We start from the raw sequence: 14556 nt of genomic DNA, 5'->3' as shown, positions 1-14556 counted from the left end.
ACCCATCATCATGGTTAGCAGCCGCATCCTCCACGAAATGATCTAATCCTCTTTTAAAGCCATCCAAGTTGGTGGCATCAATGTCTCTTGCGGAAGCGAAATTAACTGTGCACTATGCGAAGTAGTCCTTTTGTCTGACCTGAATCGTCCAGCTTTCAGTTTTACTGGATGCCCCTGATTTCTAGTACAGTCGTACCTAGGAAGTCAAACAGAATCCGTTCCAGAAGTCCTTTTGACTTCCAAAACTTTGGAAACCAAAGCATGGCTCCTGATTGGCTGCAGGAAGCTCCTGCAGCCAATCAGAAGCCACAGAAGCCCCATCGGACGCAGTGGCGAAGCTGCATGCTCTGCTACCAGGGGCAGAGAGCAGGTGAGGGCGTGGCTGGCGCCCCTGGAGGTGTGGCGTGCATTCTGGGGGCTTGGCACACCACCTGTGGGGGTGTGGTGCCTGGCGCACAAGGGGGTGCGTGGCGTGTGTCTGGGGGGGCTTCTGCGATGGCACCCTACCGGAATAGTGGTGCTGGGTGTGGCCTGCTCCCTCCACACCCCTGTTCCTCTGCCAGTGATTGGATGTTTGGCTTCCAAAAATAGTTTGCAAACTGGAACAGTCACTTCCAGGTTTGTGGCATTCAGAAGCTAAAACGTTTGAGAACTAGGCTGTTCAAAACCCCAAGGTATGACTGTATTATGAGAGAGGGAGAACAACTTTTTTCTATTCCTTTCATTCATACCATGCATAATTCTGTACACCGCTGTTGTGTTCCCCCTTACTCACCTTATCTCTGAATTATATAGCTTTAAATCTTTCCTCTTCAGGTAGTTTTTCCAATGCCTTGACCATTTTGCTGGCTCTTTTCTGAACCTTCTCCAGTTCTACAGTATCCCTTTTGAGGTGAGGCAACCATACTGGACACACTACACAGTGGAAGTATAATCGCCCTGCAAATGTTTGTGTTATATTAAAGGGCAGGGGGCAAGAGAGGAAAAGACGGCCAAACCAAGTGTTCAAGAAACTTGAGAAAATTTATACTTTATTTAGGTTGAGGTAGTTTCGGTTCAAGATATAAAGCACAAGGAGGAGACAGTGTCTCCAGATCAAGCTTAAAACACTAGATTCCATTAAAAATCTAAATAATAATAATTAATAACAACAACAACAACAACAACAAAGTTTCTGCTTTTTAAAAGTTTTGCTCTAGGGCTAATGTTAGTGAAACTGGAAAAGCTTGCACTGTCTGTCCCAGGTCGCCCTACATTCATAGGGAGGGGGTTTGGGGTTCATTCTATGGGAAGGAATAATAAATATAGGATAAATTGTTAGTAAAGTTTAGCAATTAGATATCAGTTAAAATTTAGTTCCATGCAAACAAGTCCTTAAATGTGTCAAACCAAGACATTCTCTCTCTTTCTCTTTTTAAAAATAATTTTGGAACTGTTTTAGAAGTAACTAGTTGAAGTGTCTTCCTCTGAGTTAGCAGCCAAGCCCTAGAGGAGAATCTCTAAAAGCAAAGAGGCCAGGAGGTTCCTGCCTGCCTGCCCGGTAGGGATGGGGCAGACATTAAAAGTCAACCTATCAAAGCCATACTTTCCAAAACAATGCACAAACTGAAACAAAGCCATCTTTCAACATTCACATTTCTCTGATTTTTTTGCTATGCCAAATAATGCGTGCCCCAAAAATGCATATACTAAAGTGTGCATTTAAATAATACATATATGGGGGGAACATGCAAAATGCATTATATTAGGGCATTATATTACTTGCAAACCTGCAAATGTGTTTTTTTTCTGTTAGGAGAAATTAACACTAAAATACTGATGGATTATCATGAGGAGAAACACACACACACACACACACACACACACACTGATGTGGAAAATTTAGGATTGGTGAAAAACAGGAACTGAGAGAAACTGAAACGGAAAGAAAAGTTGCCCATCCCTACTGCCAGGATGACCGTTTCCTTTGACTTGAAATATTAGCCTGCCTATTCCCAGCTTTGTGCATCCAAGTAAAGCATTCCCTGAGTCTACAGATGTTCTCCAAGGTCCTTGTGTACTACTACCTCATAAGTCATAGCCCAGGGAGAGATAAAGGGAGGGAGAGAAATAATAAGGCTGCATTCCTGAAGTCACTTACTAGAGGGTAAATGCCATTAAATTCAGTGGGACTTGTTTCATGGTAAATATGAAAAGTGTTGGGCTGTTTGTAGGAGGGAGGAAGGAGAAGATTCAGTTCCTTCCCAAATTCTCAAACTTTTGGTGTTTCTTGTAGGACTCCTCATATCTAATGGTCAAATCAGAACCTCTTTGCATTTTGAAGTCAAAGAAAGAGGGCCTGCTGCTCTTGCCAAGCTCCCATTCATTGCAACAGGCAGGTTCCTAATTTTGGGAAAGGAAGGTGGGAAAACGGCTGTCCCTGAGATATAGTAGTCTTAATGAACTGGGCATTCAAAGAGACAGGAAGTTGTCCACCCCCACCTCCAAATTTAGTCAGATATGCTTAATCCTGGGTGCATTGACTGAAGGGTAAGACTTGTCCACCAAAAGAATTTACTTTCCTAATAAGCACATTCAAAGTTCAGGGTGTTTCCTGGTTTCCAAGGGATTTAGGTAAAGGTAAAGGTAAAGGTACCCCTGCCCGTACGGGCCAGTCTTGACAGACTCTAGGGTTGTGCACTCATCTCACTCTAGAGGCCGGGAGCCAGCGCTGTCCGCAGACACTTCCAGGTCACGTGGCCAGCGTGACGAAGCTGCTCTGGCGAGCCAGCACCAGCGCAGCGCACGGAAACGCCGTTTACCTTCCCGCTATAAAGCGGTACCTATTTATCTACTTGCACTTAAGGATGCTTTCGAACTGCTAGGTGGGCAGGAGCTGGGACTGAACGACGGGAGCTCACCCCGCCGCAGGGATTTGAACCGCCGACCATACAATCAGCAAGTCCTAGGCACTGAGGTTTTACCCACAGCGCCACCCGCGTCCCTACTCCAAGGGATTTAAGCACACAGCAAATCCCCAGATGTTGAGCACATCCTCTTTTGACACTTATGTACTGCTTTATGCTGCTGAAGGTTGGCTGTATCTAAGCTACTTGGCTACCTGGCTCTCCTGTCAGCTGGAAGAGATGATAGCCGAGTTCGATAAATCCTCTAGCCAAGTTCTAAAAATCCTCTATGAAAATTACAAGGTGTAAGTCTATGGATTTTGGGGTTTTGCTCTCCCTATGCCTAAACCCTATGGCTCACAGAAGTAAGGAAGGCTTCTCTGCCTGATGCAGAATTCTAGGAGGCTCCTAGAATGGCCTATTTCTGGTACCAACCTTAGTTGGTTCAGTACCCCCTTTCTGCCTGTTTTGTTATATCCTAAAACACAATGAAAAATAAAAAATAAATCTTAGCGAAAAGATGAGTCATTCATCAGGCTAGTGAATTAATACGATGCTGAGGCACATTCCCACGAACATATTAAACATCATCATCACTATGGTCATTAAAACTTTGGTGCTGACATCAAAGACAAATAAAAACAGAGCTGTTAATAAGTAGCTATCTGCTGTCTTGCTTCCCTTTTAGCAAATGCTGCATTCACACGGTCAGAAAGCCTCTTCGCGAAACTACAGTTGACGCGTGAAAGGAATTCCATGTAGCCAAACTATTTCGGGCTATCAGCAGGCAGAGGCCCTGTTCTCTTCTAGTGCAACATTGGAGGTGAATGGGAGAATTGCTTCTCCAAGGCCTCTGGCGTTGAAACTGGGCTGCGAGAGAGCGTGTGTTTTATTCCGTTCTATATAAAATGTCAACACTTTTTTTTATTAAAAAAATCGTTAGCGCGTAAGGAACAGTCAGAAACAAGCGAGCAGACGAACGCGCAAATATGACCCTCGTTTTATCCATTGGAAAAGTAAGATCCACACCCTGCGTCCCCAAGTCAACCTTAAACAAAAACGGAAACACTCAAATCTTGCTGAAAGTGCGGTTCCTAATTTTGGGAAAGGAAGGTGGGAAAACGGCTGTCCCTGAGATATAGTAGTCTTAATGAACTGGGCATTCAAAGAGACAGACACACTTCGGGCAGCTCCTGGTCTTGGGCGAGGTCCTGTCACATAACGGGGGGCGAAGAGTAAGGGCTACCCTTAGGAATCACGCCTCTCCACTCTCCACTTCTTAGCATCTCTGCTAGGGGGTGCGGGGAGAAAGGAAAAACCTCCGCATTGCCAAGGAAGGAGAGTGTGAGAGTTGCGGTCCTGCTCCGTGGATGTTTCAGGCAGCAAAGGAACACGCGTGTACCTGTCGTGCAGGGTTTGTCAGAGCAGGCTGGCGCGGGGAAAGCTGCAAATCTGCCTCAGTCAATAACTCTTGATGGTCTGAGTCCCTAAACGATTCTGCGTAGATCGCACCGCTCCCGAGGGCGCCAACTTGAATGAAATATGGAGGGGCGGGGGCAGGTAAGCCCCGCCCCGCATAATCGATCACATGACGTAGTGCACGCACACTGCTTGAATGGCAATGCCCATCAACTTGGGGGGAGGCTCAAATATTTTATTGAGGGGGGGTCCCAAGACCCCCGCCCGCCAGGAGTTGGCTCCTATGACTCCTCCCCACCAGGAAAAAAAATACCCAAGGAGATAAAGTATATGCGTGCGTCATTTGGAAGCTGATCTGTAGGTGTTTCTGAACACGCGGTTCTTTGTTTCTGAACACGCGGTTCTTGTTCGTGTGCACCTACAATCGAGGCGTCCGTGTGCACAGATGCCCGCGCTTAGGAATACACGTGCCTGCGCGGTGGCTTCCTCGATGGACGTGTGATGTGCTTGCGCGTGACGATGGAGGCTTAAGGCAGCCTGCGCATCGACCTGGCGTTTCTGTTCAAGGAGGAGCTATTTCCTTAAAGGGGGGCCTGTGGGTGGGGAGGATATTCCAGTGCGGGTGGGGGTGGGAGGACCTCGCGTGTCTCCCCCTTCAAGAGGACACGGAACTAGGCGAAGCGTCGGGCGTGGAGGACCTGCTGGATCTGTCCGAGGCTGGCTCACTGGCTTCCTTGGCCGAGCCGCTGAGGGCGGCGGGGGCTCCGGCCAGACCCTCCTTCTCCCTCTTCTTCTGCTTCATCCTTCTGTTTTGGAACCAGATCTTCACCTGGGTCTCGTTGAGCTCCAGCGTGGCCGCGATCTCCACCCGCCTGGCTCGGGTCAGGTACTTGCTGAAGTGGAATTCCTTCTCCAGCTCCGTCAGCTGCTTGGTGGTGAAGTTGGTCCGGATGGTGCTGGCGTGGACGGCCAAGCCGTAGTCCGACACGGTCGCTGTTCAGAGACGAGCCACAAGGCCAAAGCAAGGGGGGGGGGAGAGGAAGCAAGGAAGCCACGCGTTAGAATTGCAGCCCCCTCGGGTCTAAAATCAGAAGCACATACACGCCCACCCACGGGGGAGCTTTGGATTATTCCCCCGTTTCCACACCACCTGCAGGGTCTGTGGGAACAGGTCTGTGGCTATCAAGCAGTCAGGAATATGTGCACTCTGCAGATGCTCAAAGGCAGGCTCTTCCTCAGGAACATTCTAGGAGTATGGCCACTGAGGGTCCTTTTTACTCCTGGTGTGAGGGCTCCTACTCTTTCACCCCAATCTAGGATCGTAGAAGATTGTCTTGTGACAACTGGGGCCCACGATGACACTTTTGCATTATTCGCCATTGCCCTTTAAAACAACTTTACCGGTTCCCCCCACCTTTAACCATTTCTGTTTATTTACTTCTTCTTTTTTGTACTCCGCCTTTCATCCACAAGCGCTCCCAAGGCGGCTTACAAGAGAAACACATCAAATCAGTTCGCCACTGTTTGTATATTTTTAATGGAATATTCGTTCTCCTATACTGCCCTTCTCCCGCAGGAGCCTATGGCGGGTAACAATATTATTGCTTATTATCATTTGTAGTTTTAAGGCATCTTAGTTTTAATAGTTTTATCTTGATACTAATACCATGCCATCCGTTCTCCTGCCAAAATTGCAATTCCAACGCTCGACAAAAAAGGCAGAAAGAAGTGCAGGCTACTCGCACAAGTACCAAAAGCGCACAGTAACCTTTTGCGCAAACCCTACACACACACACACACACACACACCATTCTCATAATGGTTCAAAGGCACCGAATGTTGAGTAGAAAAAAACCTGACAACTGGAGTGGAGAGGCTGGAACAGGACAGGAGGACAGAGAAACGCAGAGAGAGATAAAGGGCAGAAAGAACCATCTCATTGTCTAGATAGGTCACTTCCTGGTTCACACAGAGAAGCTATTTTTCAGTGTCTCCTGGAAGCTGGGGAACTCTGCCCGTAGGCATTAGTGGAGAAAATAATTTACTTTTTTACACCCCCCCCCAAAAAAAAAACCCTAAACGGAGAGAAAAACCTCAAAAACAGCCAAATGAGGACTAGGTATGTTCAGTGGGTACGGGGATACTGGCTTTGGGAGATAAGGAAGGACAACGAAGGAAAGAGAGCGGAATAGAATGACTGGAACTCTGAACAAGAAGCACAATGGTGCAACATTTTGTTGCAGGGACCCACTTGCAAGTTTTAGGTTACAAGTGTGTGCGTTGCCTTGGGAACCGCGTGGCAAACAGGTGATTCTCCCACTGGATTTATTTCGGATGAACTTATCAACCGAACTACTGCTTCACGTGGTCCATAAAGTTAAACATGATCCGGGGCTAAACTCTGGTGAACTCAGCTGTTAGCTCTGACCCAGCCTGATAAGAAAACTATCCCAATAAACATTCCAGCCAATGCTTAATTCCTAGGAAAAGACACGCCGGGAAATTGTGACACCATCTTCTACATCCCGGGTGTGAGAAGACTCTCTGTGGTTAGTGACGAGGGGGGTATACTCTGCACCTGTTCAGGGGCACTCTCTACGCTTCTAACTGCACTGCTCCAGGGCTGAGGCCAAGCGTCAGAAACAGATGCTCGGGCTGATTCTGAAGTCCTGTACCGGGTATCTTTATCCGTCCCTCTGTCCATTCATCGCCTCTACGCCGGTCCTGCTTCCCAGTCCCCCAAACGGACTGGTCTTTTCCTTAATTTCATTTTTCCCCCTACTGCTGCTTGCAAATTCCTCTGATTTCCCCCAGTCAGATCTACTGGGGTCGTTCTTACATGGCTAAGATTTGTTATTTTCTTTTTAAACCAGCTGAATAAACTGAAAGATAACAAAATAAAAAAAAAATCCTTCCAGTAGCACCTTAGAGACCAACTAAGTTTGTTATTGGTATGAGCTTTCGTGTGCATGCACAATTCTTCAGATACTTCTTCATATACTTTTCGCGTGCATGCACACGAAAGCTCATACCAATAACAAACTTAGTTGGTCTCTAAGGTGCTACTGGAAGGATTTTTTTTTTATTTTGCTTCGACTGCGGCAGACCAACACGGCGTCCTACCTGTAATTTGACAGATAACAAACAGCGAGGAACTTTGGGGGCAATTCAGGCGACATTCTCCTGCGTGAGCGCCATTCGTTTGGAATGGTTGATGCTCACATACGTCCAGGAGTACTCCTCTAAGAGAAGGCACCTCCCTACCCTCCAAGGAATTAAAGACTCGGCCACCCCAACCTCAGAGGATGCTGCCCTGCAGAAAAACCCAGCGCTGAGCTGAGCCTCTATAGGAAAGGCCAGGACTGCTCTGGCTGTTACTATGCCTGACACGCACCTAATGGACACTTCCCCAGTTCCTACATTTAGCAGGGATGGATTTCGCGGGCTTTGCGCGTGCCCTGACTGACTGCAGCAGTAGGAAAGTTGTCTTCAGGATGCCATGCCCACCACTAGACTCCTCTACCCTTGTGGGTGAATGGTGTGAGGCAGTCCTGATTTTCACTGGCAAAGGCTTGGTGGAGCAGCGTTTAGCGGTAACCCTGTGGCTGATGCTGCAGCGGCCAATTGCAGGTGTGAAGCAGCAGCCACAGGACCACCATTCTCGACTCGGCTCAGACATGCCGTGGGGGAGGGGGAAACACTGATTCTCTTCTCGTGGGCATGGACCGAAGAGTGAAAGTGCCGCGGAATGTTAGAAGAGCTCGTTGCGCGCGTGCGCATGTGTGCCTCTATATGCTGGGTTAAACCCCAACCAAATGAACTGGTGTCACGTTTTCTGAGTGCTGTGAGCAGCCCTGAGAGGCATAAACATATCACATAATGAATGAAACAAGCCTGCCTGCCCCATAACCAGATGGGGAGGTGATCCCTGGGAAGGAAAGATCCCGTCCTTTCCTCCACTAGACCCCATTCTGCAGCTTGAACCCCCGACTGCCTCTGAGGGCCTAAAGCTAACGCTGGCCTTCTCTCTCCCCTCGGGCAACTTTGGAAACAGAGGCAGATTGTACCATCCGTTTCCTTTCCACCCACGCCCTCTGTTCTACACACTCACTTAACCCATTATGGTTTCTGCGTTCTGACAAGAGATGGGAAAGTTGGTGATGGCAGGGCCTAAGAGTATTGTTTTTCTGGACCAGATCCTGCCTCCATGTGACTCCACAAGTCACGTGCTCTTGGGATGCTCTGGAGTAAGGCCCGATGGAGACAACAACCACCTTCCAGTGGAGGGGGGAAACATGGAAAGCAGCCTCTGCTAGCCTCCCCTCGTCTTGAAAAAGGGAACCGAGGGGACTTTACCTGTTTTAGGAGGGTTCCTTTTCACTTTCATCCATTCAAAGGTCTGGGTGGTGGCCGTGGCGGTGGTGGCAGCCATGGGGCATGGCTGGGCCGAGCAAGCCCGCGGGTCTTTGTTCTCCTGTAAGGGCGGGGAAAGGTTGCCAAAAGCCCCTTGCAAATAGCCACCCTGCTCAGGCCCATAGAGGTGGGGCTGGAACTGGCCCGGGGTGGCGCAGAAACCGTCAGGTAAGCTTCCGAGGCTGGAAGATGAGGAAGACGAGGAAGAAGGAGCCACGCTGGCAGGGTAGGCCGAGGGCTGGAAGTAGCCTCCATCCGTCTCCTGGGGGCCGAGGAAGAACTGCTGGTTGGCGAAGCTTGGGCTGCAGTTGGGGGCTGCCGAATATCCTGTGCCCGATGGCTGGGATGACCCCGCGAAGGAGATGCCAAGGCCAGTAGGGTTGGGAGGAAGAGGAGGAGGGTAGCTGGAGTTCTGCTGCTGCTGCTGCTGCTGCTGGTGGTGGGCGTTGAGCCCAGCAGCGCCCACCCCCGTCGTCCCGAAGCGTCCCTCTTGATGATAGCTGTCACAGGAAGGAGAGGTACCTGAGCAAGATGGGAAGGAAGTTGTCCCTTGGTCGAGATGCTGGTAGTCCTTGGGCGCGTAGGCGCTCGTCCCACGGTTACAAATTGCATAGTCTAAGAAGAAGTTCATTCTAGGTATTGTTCCTTTGCCAATGATGGAAGAGGGTCAGCCTGTTTTACGGGGATCCCTTCTGCCCTACAACCTTTAGATAGTATGTCAAAAGTTAACTAGGAAAAAGAGAGAGGGAGAGAGGGGGAGAGAGAAAGAAGCCTTCCCATCTACGGATCTCCAGCCCTGGAGCCCCCCATACCCCCACCCCTCCTTCCCAAAGCCTTCAGGGTGGGGGTGGGGTGGGGTGGGATGGAAAGGTGGGGGTGGGGTGAGGGGTGGAAGAGGGGGTCTGGACCACGTGGTCGCCATCAAGCCCAATGAACAAATGCCTCCTGAAGTTTGTCAGATATCTACCATCATCCATCAAGTCCTTGACATTTGCATGACAAAGGAACTTCAATCAAACTTTTCCCCATCGATCTGATTAACAACACGGATACGTCAAAAGGTCCCCCCCACCTCCTCAAAGACTTCGGAAGAGAAGGGAGGGGGGGCAAGGAAGTGTCAGAAAGGGGTTGGGGATAGGAAGGGGGAAAAGTTAGGACTATTCAAGTTCTGTTCTATGAGTTAAAAAGACACACACACCTTCCAGTTCATAAGACGGTAAAAATAATTAGAACTTTTCTTCCTAGCTGGGGGGGGGAGAGAGAGCGCGCTTTACGCCCCATATCAGCTACAATAGGCTCACGTATCCCGTAAAACAGAGGGAGGGGGGAATGGGGAGAGGTAGGGAAGGCTTCTTTATGAAGGAAAATGTTCTTTTTCCTCATTTAAAAAAAATTAATCACCCAAAAGATACTTAAACGTTTATGGAGTTTGCTTAAAGTGCTTTTTGCTTTCCGTTAAAAAACAACAACACAAACTAAATCCAAATAGCTCTGCGTTGCACATCGCCTTTGTGTCTGGAAGCAGTGTGCTAAAGAGCAATTTAATTCAATCAACATTCTAATGAGTTGTGAAATAAAGTTAGAAACACAATTGTGTTTTGTTGGAGGGGGGAAAACGCAAATGAAATTGAAATTCGATCTACCCTATCCATCTACCCGTTATTTATGTTATCTGGCTATCCATCCATTTATTCCCATCCTTGGGCCCTCCCCACCCTCCACCCCTCTGCTTTCTACATTTCATAAAAAGCAACTATATTACCAGTTGGGCTTGCTGTCACTGGAGTTTGATTTAGCTACTGTTGCGGGGGTGAGATGTTTTTAATCGCTGCTGCGGATCATTCTTAAAATCGAAACATACAAGCAAACGACTCCCAATAAGACCACTTCAGCCACACTTTTACTAAATTCTAGAACAGAAGAACAGGCAATGTTGAAAGGAGGCGGTTTCTCATGTGATTTAGAGTGCAAACAGCTTAAATAGGCGTTGGGTTCTTGAATGCTTCTTCAGATGGATTGCTTTCGTTTCGTTTGGAGTAGGGGCTCAGAGTCTCTCTCTTCCTCTCCTCTTTTTCCCCTCCCGAGCAAATGTTGCTGAGAGCCACCAAACTTCGCTGCTCTCCTCCAAAGCCAGCCCTGTAGGTGAACTTTTGGCCTGCTCTAAACCTCTGGTGCTCTCCTCGTGGGCTGAACTACCAGTAAATATCCTGACAAGTAACAAATGACCGTGGGCGTCAGATTGGAGGTTACTCTTGTCTTCCATGTGCTAACAAGTAAATAAATGTTGCTTGCCTGGGCTTCCCATTCTATTAGGCGTGGAGTGGTTTGCAGTCTCTTCCTCTTTTTTCAATTTACACATGGCCTAGGGAAAGAGGCAATCCCATGGAAGGGAAAGTTCGTAATCATCCATTTATGGACTCTCGAAAGCAGCCGAATGGTCCTTTAATGACGCATCAAACAGAACCCCGAAGAAGGGAAGCGGGCGACTGAAAGGAGAAGTGTCCACAAAGGCTTTAGGAATTGATAGCAATATCTCGTGCTGAAAGGGTGGGGTGAATTATAGAGTCCCCACCCCACCCCCACATTTATGGAGTTGCTCTCGTCAGATCGGAGGAGCTTCATACGCTGTCTTTATGGGGTATATATTTAATGGGTTCCATACTACAGAAAAGGGGAAGGAGGGGTGGGGAAGTACAGAATTGCTGGCGTTACATTCGAGAGATTTTGGGAAGATAGAAAAGAAAGGGTGAGTCAAAGAGGAACAAAGACAACTAAGGGCGGATCTACTATGGAACTAATGAAGCTTAAGCTTCGGGACACCAGAAGCTAATTTAGTCCACATTGCTTAAAATAATTGGGTCCAGTAGACCCAATTTGAGTCGCAATTTGTATATAACATTTCCCTAATTTTCACCCCCCTTCCCATAACTCAAAAGCTATAAGGCACAGTTCCAGTTACAGATAGGTAGCCGTGTTGGTCTGCCATAGTCAAAACAAAATAAAAAAATTCCTTCCAGTAGCACCTTAAAGACCAACTAAGTTAGTTCTTGGTATGAGAAGTGTGCATGCACACGAAAGCTCATACCAATAACTAACTTAGTTGGTCTTTAAGGTGCTACTGGAAGGAATTTTTTTATTTTGTTTTGTATAAGGCACAGGGTTGTTTTTTTATTCACACCACTGACTTTGACATGTGATGTAACTCAGTACAGCAATTTCATTCAAAATCTGAGATGTAGTAGTTAATTTATGTAAAAACGTTGTGGTGATCTGTCATGGAACAACTCCACTGAAGAAGATAACAGTGGTTACCCAGACCTTGCTGCTGGTTGTGAAGGGGCCCCCATAACTGTTCAAGCTTCAAGACCCCAAGGGTGGAGCTCTGTCACTGAAGCCAAGAATAAAAAGGAAAGAGGAAATTAAAAAAAAAAACGACTTAAAAGAAGGAAGGGAAAGTGATGTTGTTTGCAAATACACACACCCAAGTACATAACACTTACATTAAATTATTAAGGCTATAATCCCAATCCCACTTGGAATAAACCCCATTGAATTCAATTGTTGTTGATACTTTCTGAGTAGACATGACTAGTTTTGCAACACTTAGCCGGCTGTAACCCTATCATTGCCATCCTGTTCACCTGACTGGAAGCCAGAGCCAATTTTGGCATCTTGAGGACTAGGACTGTTTGACACGTGTTTCCCGCATCCACGTTTTATTTTTTTTAGATGGACGCCTTTGCAAAATCTTGAAACTATGATGACCCTTTGAGTCAGTGATATACGCCACGTTCTCATCAAACTTTGGAGGCCTGCGATCCTAACCTGTGAATCCCGGCAGGTGCTGGACTTTCTCCCTGGGTTAGGTCTGCGGGGTCATCAGAATGCGATTACTTGGGTGTTCTTACATGACATTCTACGGGCTGAACTTTCTCCCGAATAAATTATTATGCTGGCCCAGTGATATGTGCGTGTGTGTAACTAATAGAGTTCTTTAAAAACTTTTTTTAAAAAAAAAAACACACACCAAAAGCCATTCCTCCCTTGGAAAGTATGGCTAACTTCAGGTCTCAGTTTGTCATTTTCTTCCTTCCGGTGTTCGGTTAGTTAAACGCGGGATTAATTTGCCTGGTTAAGAGACATCAAATTGTGGTCACGGAAAGACTAATAAATAACTCTTCCGGCTTAAAGCCCAAATAAAACCCCGAGGCCATTTATCAAGTCCTATCAGTGCTTCTGAATTTGAGGGTATGGCGGAGAAGGGAGTGCCAAAAGTGTTATAGGTAGCCAGTCTTCGGAAATATTCGCATATTGGGTTTTTGTTTTGTTTTTGCAACTGTGGGAGAGACAGGTCCAGGACTATGGTGACGCGCACTACCAGGAGTACAGAGGTACCTCGGGTTACATACGCTTCAGGTTACATACGCTTCAGGTTACAGACTCCGCTAACCCAGAAATAGTACCTCGGGTTAAGAACTTTGCTTCAGGATGAGAACAGAAATCGTGCAGCAGCGGCAGCAGGAGGCCCCATTAGCTAAAGTGGTGCTTCAGGTTAAGAACAGTTTCAGATTAAGAACGGACCTCCAGAACGAATTAAGTACTTAACCCGAGGTACCACTGTATGGGGCTGAAAAATTCTACCAAAACAACAACAACAACAAGGAATAAGAAACTATAGGGAAAACAAATAGGACACAAATAGGCATCACGTGGTTTAAATAAGCATTAGGGGCATCTATAACAATAATGTCTTCAAAAAAAAATTTAAACAACCAAGTTTCTTTCCCTGAAAAGCTAACCAAAAAACGAGTAGGATACACATGGAAAGAGAAACTGGAGAACTGGAATGAAAGCAAACAAGACGCAAATATGCATGGTATGATTTAAATAAGCATTCGGAGCGTGGTTCGCTTAATGAAACATCCAAGGAACTTCTCATATGGCATAGCAGCAGCGCGTTATGAAAACCTCAACTCCTCCTATCTGCATGGCCGCGAGCTTCCCTCAACTAGCCCTTCCTCTCTGCTTTAAAATCACAGCTAGCTGGCTTGTTTAAGTTTGCTGTGTCTCCAGCCGCTTACGACTTCCCACCACCGTTTCGTTCCACTTTATTGCTATGGCGAAGGGCTAGCTGTCTGCCTACGGAAAACTCAATAGCCCGGCTTGTTGCAAGCCAGTTTAAAAGTGGCTAGATTTAAAACTGCAACAACTAGTTGTTGGGCTTTCCCAGTGTAGATGATACTGCCTGGGGGAAAAGGTGTGTCGAGAAAGGTCTTTCCTTAAGTGCGCTTGGGGGTCCCAACAGGAGAAATGAGCTGCTTGAGGGTCTTCTTCTGCTTCTTTACATTTCCCTTTGGAACTCCACGGCCGCTGGCCATCTGCTCCCAACTGGGAGTGACTTACAGGAGGACGCCTTTCATTCCTATCACACACACACACACACACACACACACACACACACACACACATACACACACACGCACAGCGCCCTCCCCGTCCCCATCCTCTGGAGCCTTGCGGCAGATCTGTGCCACAGCAGAGCGAAGGGGAGATGTCTGCTAGCTGCTCCGGGGAAGATATAAAAACAAGGAAGGAGCTCTCTTCCAAAGGCATACATATATCTAATGGGAGCCACGGTGAAGTTAACATGCCCATTGCGCGCGCGCACCCGTAATTGGCAAGGACATTCCAGCAAGAAGAATAAAATGGATAAAATGCCTATTCTATAGAACCAGGTTCTCAATGTAAAAGAGGGAGGGGAATCTAAAATTCAAGCCTTTGAGTTTTCAGATCTCACTTCTGAAATCCAACGGTGGGAGTGGGGGGGGCATTGTACTCT

The 14556-nt window shown here is 47.3% G+C and overlaps 1 protein-coding gene across 1 annotated transcript; it reads right to left on the bottom strand.

The window, feature by feature from the left end:
• Positions 1 to 4438: 4438 nt before the first annotated feature.
• HOXB1 (homeobox B1) lies at positions 4439 to 9475 on the bottom strand. Its single transcript, XM_079949941.1, has 2 exons — positions 8661 to 9475; positions 4439 to 5297 (listed from the first exon to the last, which is right to left on the bottom strand). The coding sequence occupies exons 1-2, from the start codon at positions 9346 to 9348 to the stop codon at positions 4960 to 4962; spliced, it is 1026 nt and encodes a 341-aa protein (XP_079806067.1). The 5' UTR covers positions 9349 to 9475; the 3' UTR covers positions 4439 to 4959.
• Positions 9476 to 14556: the final 5081 nt, after the last annotated feature.

The sequence above is a fragment of the Podarcis cretensis genome (genome assembly GCF_951804945.1).
Source record: "Podarcis cretensis genome assembly, chromosome: 13".
NCBI lineage: Eukaryota > Metazoa > Chordata > Lepidosauria > Squamata > Lacertidae > Podarcis > Podarcis cretensis.
Note: the sequence above shows the minus strand (reverse complement) of the source record. Positions and strands in the feature narration are given on the sequence as shown.

Excerpts from the sequence above, each read along its gene's own strand:
- HOXB1 (XM_079949941.1), bottom strand. The coding sequence starts at position 9,348 with ATGAACTTCTTCTTAGACTATGCAATTTGTAACCGTGGGACGAGCGCC. Across the intron at positions 5,298-8,660 it reads AAGGAACCCTCCTAAAACAG|CGACCGTGTCGGACTACGGC; the intron begins GTAAAGTCCCCT and ends GTCTCTGAACAG.